The 12,859-nt window shown below is 33.2% G+C and overlaps 2 protein-coding genes across 2 annotated transcripts; one reads left to right on the top strand and one right to left on the bottom strand.

Moving 5' to 3' along the window:
- Positions 1–102: 102 nt before the first annotated feature.
- Positions 103–4,585, top strand: LOC128178740 (cancer-related nucleoside-triphosphatase-like). The gene is made up of 5 exons (XM_052846049.1): positions 103–251; positions 867–1,041; positions 2,919–3,027; positions 3,863–4,060; positions 4,446–4,585. The coding sequence occupies exons 1-5, from the start codon at positions 194–196 to the stop codon at positions 4,512–4,514; spliced, it is 609 nt and encodes a 202-aa protein (XP_052702009.1). The 5' UTR covers positions 103–193; the 3' UTR covers positions 4,515–4,585.
- Positions 4,586–6,673: 2,088 nt separating this feature from the next.
- On the bottom strand, positions 6,674–12,390 carry LOC128178742 (uncharacterized). The gene is made up of 3 exons (XM_052846050.1): positions 11,952–12,390; positions 9,195–9,288; positions 6,674–7,380 (listed from the first exon to the last, which is right to left on the bottom strand). Exons 1-3 carry the CDS (start codon positions 12,255–12,257, stop codon positions 7,202–7,204), a joined length of 579 nt encoding a protein of 192 aa, XP_052702010.1. The 5' UTR covers positions 12,258–12,390; the 3' UTR covers positions 6,674–7,201.
- Positions 12,391–12,859: the final 469 nt, after the last annotated feature.

Genomic DNA, 12,859 nt, shown 5'->3' with positions numbered 1-12,859 from the left:
AGAATTTCATATCTTTCTAATTATCTATTGTTATTGTCTAATGTATCTTGAAACACTTATTATTTACTGTTGCGAAGTAAATGGAATCTTTCGTCTCGTTTGACTTTTATAATCTACTTTCACTTTCATTTTAATCCACACGTCGAAAATGTGAAGATTTGAATACTAGTAATCATAAGCTGCTATCGTTGCAATGGCAACAAGTGCTTCAAATCGAGGAATCCGACATGTGGCATTAACAGGAAGACCAGGTTGGTATCATTTTCGGTATAGATTGTTTTACCAAACATGTATGTCACATTCTAGGCCTACTGCTGTAAACATTGTTAACAAAAAGCAGACTACATTGTATTTGTACATGTTTGTCCGTTTCGCTGGGTTTTTTGATGAGCTCATCTGCTGTATCTGGCCTTGCATGCATGGTGATCAAACCAGTATGTCCGATTGCATATTTGTCTCATTTAATTAATAAATGAGCTTCCCGGGTTCTTCTTTTACCCAGCAGGAGTTAACCTGTCAGTTAAAGGGGTTGGTCATCACGTCACCAAATGTTATGGAGTGGTAAAAATAATGATAGATCAGACAAATGAATCTCTTGTCAGGTGGTCTAGATATATTAACTGAGCTAGCTATCTGGTGCAGAGGATTGATCGGGTCTAGCTCACAATGATTTCTTATGATTCCTTATTTGTATCAGGAAAAAGGATTGGTCAGAACACTTGTACCAAAGACTGAATTCTGGTTGTCAGACACCAGAAATGTAAAAATATCAAAACCAGGTATAGGTTGATTATTAATCATCCCTACAAATATGTAAAATAATCATGAGTTTGTGAACCATTATAATGAAATGATGTACATTTAAGGGATAGGAAAAACAACTTTGATAAAGAAAATCCACAGTGCTCTTAGCAAAACTGGAGTGGAGGTGAGAGGGTTCTATACAGAGGAGCTTCGTGAAAGTGGGCAGCGAATAGGATTTGATGTTGTAACCTTAGATGGTAACCGAGGACCGCTTGCCAGAGTACAAGAGAGTGAGAGGTTTCCTTTTTATTAATTATCTTTTTGCATTTGATTTTTTAAAATTTTATTTGAGTGTTTTATTGGGGGGGGGGGGGGGGGAGTCATATCACATGACATATTATATTTTCTTTCTGATTTTTATATGCAATCAAGTTCTTAATTCTTTACTCCTTAATGCTACCTTTTGATGCATCTGCCATAATAGAGTCCATTAGTTGGAGCAGTCTTAATTGCCATCTTATCTAATTTAGGCAGTCATCAAAAATGCATCATCTCATGCCACAGCCTGGAGTCAGTATATTTCTCTCCAAACTATGGCTGTTTGAACACCTAAATCATCAAAATCTTGAAAATTTACAATTTATGCATGAAATCACATTTTAATAATTAAAATAATTTTATTGTTTTTAAACTAATGAAAGTTTGATGGATTGCATTATTGTTGCAGTTAATTACAGTATATTACGCAAACTGCGATTTGATGCATGATCAAAGGTTACATCAAAGGCTGACTATGCTTTACTCACATTAGTCAATACTTTAATGAACAACATGATATTTTCATCTAATGCAACCACAGCCAGATGGGAGGAAGTGCATATTGACCGTGGTTTCCAACAAAGTCAAAAATGTAAATCCCACTATACCAACCAAGATTGTAAAATACCTAGATTTTCTAAATATATATAGAAATATTTTTTACAACAAATTTTTACAACAAATGTTTTGGGCATTTCTACTAAATGTACATATTCTGGTGAGTGTAGGCAACATCAGACATTTTCATGCAATGATCTTGAAAGCTAATCAAAATGAAAAAATAAAATGCTGCTTTTTATACCAAAATTAATCTTTAATACATATAGGATTGTTCATATATTAAACAAAATGTTCATAATGACATAATATAATGCCGTTATTGTTAACTATGGGAAGTAATTAAATGGCATAAAAAAACAGAAATGAGCAATAGCATGCATGCCTGCAGATGAGATGTGTATTTATTGGGTAAAATTCAGGTTGACAGACCCAGGAGTTACAGTTCCTCCAATACTTAGACTCGCAATTTACAACCCGCCAAAAATCGTACAAGTTTTAGACTTATTTAACTAGCTTACAGTATATTATTTTCAGTTGATGGGAAAATTTCAATTCAGTTTGTTAATGTTGGCAATGCTTAATTGAACTCACCCACATCAGAGTAAAATCAACAGGAACAGAATCTATTTTAATTACCAAATATTGTGGAATGGTTTTCTTGAAGTTTGTTATAGCTAAAAATTGCAAATTTTTTTAAAGTCCTTTGAAGATTTTCAAAAGCTACAACGTATAAATAATGAATTGTTTTCCTTTGTGAGTGTAACCAAGAATTTCTGTGTCTCATAAAAAAACAAAATAAAAAACATTGGTTTAATTTACTAGATTTTAATTTCCCTTGTGGTTATAATTTCAGAAATAAACAAAACTGCCCAAGGCAAAAATGTATGAATATATACATGTAGAACATGTTAACCTGCTAGATTAAGGGTGACAGGTTCCTTTAGCTCACCGAGACGAAGTCGGGGGGAGCTTATCGAATACCTCCGGCATCAACATCGGTTTTTAATTGTATAAATATGAATACTGATGGGCTGTATAGCCTAAAGTGAATAAAGAATGAAACAAGTATTATGAATTATACAGTACATTATAAAAATATGTTTGTCCTTTTTGGAAACACTGATTATTTACAAAGTTATTAATTGCAATATACCACCTCTGCAATTTCAAAACTAAGATAATATACTTACTTACCTTTATGATACCTGACTAATAGTTTATTGTGTACCAAATAGATTTTGTTTAGAATGAAGCATGGTAACACATTTTATCCAATGGCATGCAATTCTTTCTAGTGGGACTGTTTCAAATAAACGGAGCTATTTGGTTGGAAAGTATGAAGTACAACCCAACTCTTTTGAAAACACAGCACTTCCTACCCTGAGGATTCCAAAGAATGCACAGGTATTAATTAGGCATACACGTACATGTATCTTTAAATTTTATTCAACTTTATTTCTTCTTTACAGAGATTTTGAAAAGATTAATAGCAACAAAATTAGAAGTCAATAGAAAATGTGATAAACTATATACAAATACATATTTACATATAGTAAACAGTAAGTGAATGTCAATAAATAAATAAAATGCAAAGAAGTTTAAGTACACCAATCACTGGCTTATGAGCAGAAGAAATTAGAGACGACAATACTACTACACACCATAACATTATCATGTAAGAAATACATACACGTTTATTAGGAAGCGTTTATGATATAAGTAATTTCTGTAATTACCAATACTGTGAAGTTTAAAAAAATGATTAATGTCTGTTTCACTTTTAAAATTTTCTACTCTCTGTAATTTTGCAGAGTACAATGTATCAGTATATTTGAAACATTAAAACCAGATTACAAAAAACCATTAAACACCATGATAATTATGATCAAAGCAACCATTAGATCTATACAGAAGTTTGCATAAAGTACAATGAATTATTTACTTGGTTTTTCAATTTACTGCTATTATAATTATTCCTCCATTAATTTGGTTCCGCATGAAGTACTATGGTTTCATTCATATATTCAAGGGTTTCAATTTTCGTGGATAAAGTGAAAATCACATGTTCAAGGATACGTAAATTCGTGACCAATGATCCTTTCAATACAAATTGATAGTAGAAATTGCACTTCAATGAACATTTAATTTCATGGATAAACTTAAAAACGAAATCCACAAAAATTGGTATTCAACAGATATTGATGAAACCACAGTAACACCTGATGTTTGAATCATCTAGACAGAATCCAAGTCTCAAGTGTTTATCATCGATGAGATAGGGAAAATGGAACTCTTCAGTCAATCTTTTGTATCTATGGTAAGGGACGTTCTAAAGAATCCAAAATCAACCATCATTGCTACAATACCTGTTCCCAAAGGCCGACCAATACCTTTTGTGGAAGAAATCAGGAACCATACACAAGTTCAAGTTTTTACAGTAAGAGAGCAAAAGTAATATATGATCTCTAGTTCAAGACATTAAAACAGAATATCTCCTATGTATGAAGAGAGAATTTCTACCATTTATAAGCTGTTTACTGTAGATTTTAACAGATTTGCAAACCCTTCTTATTATGGATTTATTTCAGTCAAGATAAATTTTTTCTTGAAATCCATTTCATTTCTTAATTTTTTAGGCTGTCTGATTATTTCATTTTACAAAGAAAACTTCTCAGTTTTTCTTTGATTAATTTTTAAGAATAGAAAGAAGCATGATGGATATGACATAAAGCATCAATAAATTGATATCTATCTTGCAATCAAGTTGTGTTTAAAGATCTGTGATTCTCATATGTTTTCATGGTCATTTCTCCTCTCAACAGGTTACCATGGAAAACAGAGACAAGTTACTTGAGGACATTATGGGAACATTACACAATGTGACTGGATAGGGGAGACTACTGTACAGGGGGGAGGGCATCTTTGTAAATATAGAAAAATAAAGTTGTTTGAAAAAGAAAAATGTGGTATATTTCATTTTACAAATTACAACTGATCAGAAAATGAAAATGCTATGGGAAGTTTGTTTTCAACAAATATTTTTGTTAGCTCACTTTCTCTCATATATACCGAGTGATGGATTCAATTCTGCTGGGTTTTCGAAGAAAAGGCTAAAATGCCACATTGCTCACCTGAATCCAATGTCAACTGTGGCTAACAATTTTACCAATACAATCATCAATAGCCAAAAAGCCTTCACCCACCCACAAACAAACAAAAGAAGAACAAAAAATAACACAGAAATAACATTATACTTTCTTTAAAGTATCATGAATTTAATTATCCCTGTAATTTGAAAAATTATTTAGTCTCGATTTCCATATGCATTGGAGCAATTTCGGGATTCTCCAACTTGTGACCTTTCCAGTGGCGGAAATGAGAAGAAATATAACGAAAGTCTGACTTTAAAGACTTCATTTTAACAGTAAAAAAATCTCTAGAGTCTGGAAGCCTTCCCCTCGCCCCTGGACCCAAACCAGGGATTTATCCTGGACCCACTTGGGACTTCAAAGCAGCCCACAGACCCCATGCATACAACTTGCACCCTCTTTATCTCCAAATCCTGGATCTGCTCCTGCTTTTCATAACGGTTTATAGGAGAGGAATTTGAAAAAAATATTTATTCATATATTAGGAGGGTTTTCTAAAAGTTTTTGATATTGCTTGCTATTTGGTTCTTATTCTTTTCACTTAAGTTTTGGTAGTCTTTACGTAATGAGACATTATCGTTATTGTCGTCAAAAGATATCCACAGTATCAAAGATTCAATGATACTCGCTTTGCTCCACGGTTACCCTGAATTATCCATGGGAGAGTTTCCTGGTTCCTCAGATGTTCAAACTTATGACAAATGTCTATAAGAAAACGTGACACAAAGTTAATGGCATGCCTTTTATTTTGTTTATTGACTTTTTACCCAAACCTTTGTAATTTTACACTTCAAGTAATGCATGTATATTGTTAATTATTTATAAAGGTTTCTAAGAACACGGCTTAATTATTATGGGATTCGATATACGACAGCCAGCTGTCGGCTGCCAACTGCTGACTGCCACATGCAGACTGCTTACTGCCAACTGCTTCATGCTTACCGCCAGCTGCTTACTGCCGAAATGCTTTTGTGCATATACAAAAAATGTTATTTAGGTAATGGTATCAAATATTTAGTCAACGCATCTAGGCTGCATTCAAGATCGTAGCAGCTAGCCTAGTCGCTAGGTCATAGATATCTGGTCTATTGAACGGACCGCTAGGTTAGCCGCTAGGTCTCAGATTTGAAGTTTGAAATATTAAACTAAAGACTAATTACATTGACATGATTTGTTAATTTCTAGCGGAAATATACATGTTAAAATTCATTATAACTAATAGGATGAACAAAACATCACCAAGTAAATAGATGTCATGTTGTTACAAAGTGGTAACTAAGGTGTCCATCTTGAATTTGATGCCTAGCATAAAATATTTAGGCTACGCATATCTACGTAGCAGCTACCATCTTGAACGCAGCCCCAATATAGGAGCTATCTCTGCACACTGGCACTGATCATTTCAGGGTGATTTTGGGTATAGTTTAGTTGTTTGGGTTTTTTGAGGGGGGGGGGGGTTAAAATAGGGGGAAAAAACATTCTACTGGTTTTTTTCCATAATTTGTAATCAAATAAGTGCTTTAAAACGTTAGAGTTGACAATGCAGGACAAAGTAATCCAAAGTATACTTTGTTTTAAGGCAATTTTTTTTTCTAGGTACTTTGGAAAATACGGCACATACATGTACCCTGTTAAAAATTAACAAATAACTTTACAATATAAAGATAACCTTTTCAGGTTGATAACCTTATCAACACTTACGCAGAATCAATCACATGCAGGGACTCGTGTTGTTGTTTTTTGTTTGGTTTTTTTTTTTTGGGGGGGGGGGGTTAAATACTAAATGAAAGGCTTTTTTTATGAATAGCTTTTATCGATCAGTATAGTCAAGTGGGGTTTTTCAAACCCTCACCATAAATTTATAATTTTTCTTCTTTGAAATCATTAAACCGAAACTAGACTTCATCAATAACCCATTTACTCATTAACAATATATAGCATCCTAGCTATAGATGTCCAGGAAGTCTATTGTTCGCTGCATCATGAGAATACTTTTCAAAATGTTTTCGAAGTCTGAGTTGTTACAATAGACTTTCCTTGTTGTTTTTTTTTACCTGAACAAAAACGCTCTCTATGTGTGCCCATTATTTCATATTTTCACAATTACATATATGTAGTTATCGCTGGTTTATCGATTTTATTCAATTTCATGTCAGAAAAGTATTTTTGAGTACCGGATTATATTCAATGGTGTGTATATGAAGTTCAATATTTAAGCTGTGCAGCGTTTGTTTATCTTTCTACATATAGAATAAATATAAAGATGTCTAGTTTTTTTCAAAGCCCTGCAGTTGAAGTCTTAATACAACTTTGTTACTGGATTATTTTTCAAAATATGGTTCATGGAAACACGTTCAAACTCATAATATAACAATGTTTCTAATTCAATTGCCGAACGGTATTCGAAATTCGCACAATTATGGCGCCGCTTAACACGAAAATGAGTAGCTCCACACCCCAATGTCCATGCACGTCATCACCGGCGGCTCGGCCGGGGGCGCACTACAGTTGAAGTGCACGGTGTCCCCCGTGCCCCAGGGGTAGGAATCGGGGTCAGCAAAGTTCACGACGGCATTGGTCACACTAGGCGGCCCAGAACAACGCTCGCCTGAAAAAGATAAATTATTCAATATTCAATTCAATTCAATTCAATACAATTCTATTCATTTCAATTTATTTCACTCAAACCGTCAACGTGACGGCACAATTAGAGAAAAATAATTCATGAAAGAGAATTATATTCTAATATAAAGTGCATTTCATCGGCTATTTGATTGTTATTACAAAATGTACAACATCTTTCATTAAGATGAATTCCTTTTAGTTTCTACAGGAAGTCGGTGATTTTTTTACGTTCGAAATTTATAACAAGTATTTTTCGAAGTTTCGATAGTAAAATACTCAAGTACTTTTCATATCCAAAAGTTAATTTAAAAGTTTTATATATATATATATATAATATTAATAAAATTATTAACAAAAATATTTTCATTATTATTCAATTAAGCCCTCTGAATACGACGTTTATCACACCTGCTATCATAGTTTATGAACCTAACTCCGTCACCTACATGATCTATGATACGCCAGGGAATATGAAGACACATTAACAATTTAGTTTAAACTCAACTTGTATATAGGCCAAGTTAAAATAAGTAAAATCGGTGTATACAATTAAAATTGTATTTAATTTCATCAAAGTGAAATGATCGCCAGAATTAAAAAATGGGTCCTTCAATCACAATGACCTTTTCAGAATGTATGGAAGCCGTTTGATTTCTGTCCTTACATATTTCAAAAATATCATATCAATAATGAATATATTGATGATTACATTATTTATTTATTACATTTTTAATAAATGTTGCATATTCTAAATACCGACAGACCGTATATATCTGTAACCCTGTATAAGACAAAAATTACGGCTTGAGCGATTTGACGTTATTATCAAGTGTAGTGCATGAATGCTATTGCGGACTGAAAAAAATGTATTAATAACCTTAATAAAAAATAAATTACATGTGAAATGTTTCATCTTGACCTCTCTTAAAATGACTGAACACCGTAAATCATCGAATGGGCCCGCATATCAGAAATATCGTTATTTTAGTGCACCCATGAAAAAGTGTTAGCTGATTTCACGCAATTATTGTTGCATAAAATGAACAAGGTGTAATTTTGTTATTTTTGAACACATTCTTAAATTTAACCGTTGTAAATTGTTGACATTTGATTGAAGTTTTTTGACATTCAAAAAATGACGTCATAACCGCACTTGATTTTAAACGGCGAGGAGTTTCCCGAAAGTGACGGAGTTGGGGTAGTAACGGAGTTAGGGGGCTATGCGATAGCATAATTGATTTTAATATGCAGTGTTGTTCTCATGAAAAATTAAAAAAAAATCAAAATAGCCAAGACATATTTTTGCATATTAACTGAATACTTAAAAATATATCAAAAATTTATGAAATCTCATATTTCGTTGAAATTAGACCTGTTGATGATTTTGAAATGCATTTATCAAAGTAATTGCAATTTGTACGGTACTATATACACCATTTGTATCCATATGATTCAAGTACTATAGTATTTATTGCACTATTGGGCGCTAAATATCGATATACTAAGTATACTAAAGTACATCCTAAAGGAAAAATTCTTACATGTGTTGGTGTTTTCATTTTTTTCCCAGTTTCCTTGCCCATCGTTTTATATAAAACGTAACATTCTGGGTTAATGTGCAATTTCGCTTGGCAGACTGGGTCTGTTTTCTGCTGAGCATTTCTACTTCTGCCCAAGGCTCGTTTTAATTTATTACACACTGACAACAAAGTATGTTCAACATCAAGCTCTTTCAATCTTGTTTAAAAACATAAATAATGAACGTTGTTCTACAGTAACATCAGAGTCTACACCTACCTCCATACACCGGAATACATTGATAGCCCGTGTCTTTCTCGATGCAAAGATCGTTTTCCCCGCAAGTGTGTCCGCTACACTTCCCCGCAATCCCCTGTGTATAGAGTAGGAGAGAATCAGTTTAAGGTTCTACCAATCATACAATACGCGGTCTTGTTTCAAAGTGTTATAAATCGGTTTTCGAAGTTTTAAATTTTGTCCGTAGGTTTCCTGTTCTTGCCATCTTTATACCTTCTGTACCCCCTTACGCTCATATTTTGAGCTGAAAATCTTCAAATTTTATTTTTACAGTTTTACTGATGGTGGCTGTTAATTTTCCAATTGATTTCATTTCCACACATATGCCCGTGTTGGACGTCTGATTTTGACATTAATAATATGATGTTATATAATTCAATAGCAAGAAACACAGGCATCTGACGTTATATATCTTTCTCATAACCTATATCTAATAATGTATTAGTATATTAGATATAGGGTATTTATTATTATCATGAGAAAAACATAACGTCAGGAGCTTGTGTTACGAAGATGAAAGGATGCGTTGCCAAATAATCAATAAAATGAATTCATATTTACCGGTTTGTGTTTTCAAATGTTTAAATCAACCAAGATTATGATTTATTGCGCTTACTGTCTAAGAAGTATTCATTAAACATGCATGCATGTACTATTTATTATACCATTAATGTCATAACATTGCCATGACATAAACTACATGTAGGTCATCAATATGATAATAGCATCAATAGAATTTTACTTTTAATTCAGTATATTTTATTGCATGATTGTGTGGGAAATATGAAGATTTATCCCCCTTAGAAAATCATATTTCCCGAGGGCAACACCCGAAGGAAATATGATTTTTCTGGGTGAATAAATCTTCATATTTCCCAAACGTTCATGCAGTAAATTGTTTATTATACCGAACGATATGTGATAATTTAGAAAACATCGGTTTCCAATCGTTTTTCAATTCCAGTAAAGCAATAACGTAGTAAATGTTTACCGGTTTCTTTCTATGACGTAAAAAGGATTTAAAACGATTTAAATAGAATTACCCATTTGATTACATTGTATGCTCATTCTCGGAATTTTTCATAATAATAGAATGAAAATTCGAGGGGCTGAGTTATGAATAAACGGAAGTTACGTTTCGTATAGTTATTAGCATTTGTATACTTAGTGATAGCCAATGAAATAAGAGTCGAAAATGACGTGTTTGAGTAGTTTTCTGAAAGTTCTGGTGGTCAGTTTCTAGCGCACGCTCTAACCGAGCAAGTCAAGTTTATTTTAAAGTTTAATGTTTAATAATAAATTAGGTTTGTGAGAATGAATCCGCCATTCATTTTTGTTTACCTCGCAAATTTAATGCTGCGGATACAGGTTTCCATTGTTTTTCTACACAAAATATTGTGAAATTTGTATCTATGGTTTTTCCTGGGCGTCGAGGGAAGCATAGTTGTGTTGTGTTTATATAATGTACTAGTATTTTGTATTATTAATTACATGTGCATGGTTACATTAATATTGCTCTGTTTACGGTGAAATAAAATCCTAGCGTCCCACCACAGTGCGCTAAAATGCATCATATTGTTTGATGTTTTATTTATGTTAGTGAAGTAAAGTGTGGACTAATCATATTGAAGTACATTAATACAGCTAGTGTTTCTTTTTCTTTTACTAGGTAGGAATCGAAATTGTATGTACCAACATTTAATTAAGCAGTGCTTATAAATAACAGTGCAATTTAATACGATAATATTCTCTTTTGAGAAGTGGACAGGCATAGCTACTTCTCAAAAGAGAATAATACGATAAGTCACCGGGGGCGTTTTCTCGATGTGCAATGTTTTTGATTTATCAAACGTAATGTAGTGCGTTATTTCATCATTAAAAAATTCTAATCTGTGCATGTTTAAAGTAAATGCTGGTTCTAAAAATCATGAAAAATACATTAAACAAAAATTTCAAAGACATTGAAACGATTTCACTCCGTAGATACAATGTACGGCGATTTTACATCGAATTAGCGGGTTCATAATCATAGTAATACAATGCTTAAGTTTTGAGGAATGGAAAATACTAATATTACTATAGTAATTTCTGGAAATATGGTGCCTTGAAATATTCTTACTGTCATCGGCGAGGTCAGATCTGGGAACATTTTTTGTCAAATTCAAATGGAAGAAAACTTACTTTTTTAATCCATTATCCACTAGTCTTTCTAATTTTGTTGCTGTTGTTTTTGTCTCTTTTTTTTTTTTTTGGTTTTGTTTTGTCTCTTTTTTGAGAGGGGGGGGGGGTTAAAGATTTCTTTTCGTCCACTAAAGTGGCAATTGGTTTAGGATAATTTGTTAAAAAATAATGAATCAAAAGATTGCACCTGAAATCGACACAATGGATTTCAGAAATAATTATATATCTCTAAGGAAAGTTAGTTAAAAATAATCAAATTTCTAGGATACATAATCGAATAACCTTTTGTAAAATACTCTACTGTAAAAGTGGCTATTTACGCTGGTGGTTAAGTGCGCATTTTCTTTGTTCAGTCATTACACATGGGTATTATATACACGGATTTACAAGACTGAAGTTTTGATTCTTTTTTTTACCGCACGCGCGCGGGAGTATTAGTATTTTAAGAGGTTTTAAGCCTACCGCTTAACTTGCGTAAACTCCCCGTTGCGTAAATAACTGTATCTATTGAGAGAGAGAGAGAGAGAGAGAGAGAGAGAGAGAGAGAGAGAGAGCTACCGTCGGGATGCTCGATCGGCTGACGTAATACGTCCCCGTCTCGGGAATGACCAGGGTGGAGTCGTCCTCAAAGGACTTGGTGAACAGTTTACACTGTTTTGTCGATGTGTAACCCAGAGCCTTACACTTGGTCCCTCTCACACAGTGGGAGGAGCACTCCGTGAGGGTCCCCAGAACGAGAGTCTGGTACAAATAGCCCACATGGACAGTAGAGTTCGGAGTCTTGGAAACTGAGTACTCCACACAAGTATTGGCATCGGAGGGACCAAGCAATAACAGCAGCGGTAGAATCCAGTATACCTCCATTCTCAAATATAATAACTGATCTTAGGCGATAATCAATTGAAAATACTTTAAACTTTAAGGGTCCCGTTTTTTTTGGCCGTTCGTTGGATGGTTATAAGTGTTGTGATGGAATGAAAATGAAATTATTGATATTGTTATCAATATTTAAGATGTTAAGGACATGGATCAGTTCACTTTACTGGAAACTGGTAGATTCCAATCTGTATATTGATTAGACATTTTTAATTCAAAAGGATCGAAATGGTTTGTTTGAAACCCAGCTACGGTTGGCTAGATGCTTGTAGACAGTCAATTGTTTACATTTGCTTCCAATTTCTGCAATATGGTACGTTATATAAACATTCATTTTATAGATAAAGGAGTTACAGTTTCTATCAATATACAATATGCTCTAAAATTCAAAAGCTATTTAAATCTTATGAAAATACACATGTCAATTTGAACAAGTGTTTGTTCTGCAACAAAGTTATGCACTTTTATTCTGTTTTCTAGAAAATATATAATGTCTTCAACAATATGTCATATCTTTAGATGTAGTCAAATTTGATGGAATTTACGCTGATGGTTAAGTGAGCATTTAATTTCTTTGTTAAATCATTACA

This window comes from Crassostrea angulata, chromosome 3, assembly GCF_025612915.1.
Source record: "Crassostrea angulata isolate pt1a10 chromosome 3, ASM2561291v2, whole genome shotgun sequence".
Lineage (NCBI taxonomy): Eukaryota > Metazoa > Mollusca > Bivalvia > Ostreida > Ostreidae > Magallana > Magallana angulata.
This window is presented reverse-complemented; position numbering and strand designations above follow the sequence as displayed.

Excerpts from the sequence above, each read along its gene's own strand:
- LOC128178742 (XM_052846050.1), bottom strand. The coding sequence starts at position 12,257 with ATGGAGGTATACTGGATTCTACCGCTGCTGTTATTGCTTGGTCCCTCC. Across the intron at positions 9,289-11,951 it reads GCCGATCGAGCATCCCGACG|GGGATTGCGGGGAAGTGTAG; the intron begins GTAGCTCTCTCT and ends CTCTATACACAG. Across the intron at positions 7,381-9,194 it reads ATGTATTCCGGTGTATGGAG|GCGAGCGTTGTTCTGGGCCG; the intron begins GTAGGTGTAGAC and ends TATCTTTTTCAG.
- LOC128178740 (XM_052846049.1), top strand. The coding sequence starts at position 194 with ATGGCAACAAGTGCTTCAAATCGAGGAATCCGACATGTGGCATTAACA. Across the intron at positions 252-866 it reads GGCATTAACAGGAAGACCAG|GGATAGGAAAAACAACTTTG; the intron begins GTTGGTATCATT and ends TGTACATTTAAG. Across the intron at positions 1,042-2,918 it reads AGAGTACAAGAGAGTGAGAG|TGGGACTGTTTCAAATAAAC; the intron begins GTTTCCTTTTTA and ends AATTCTTTCTAG.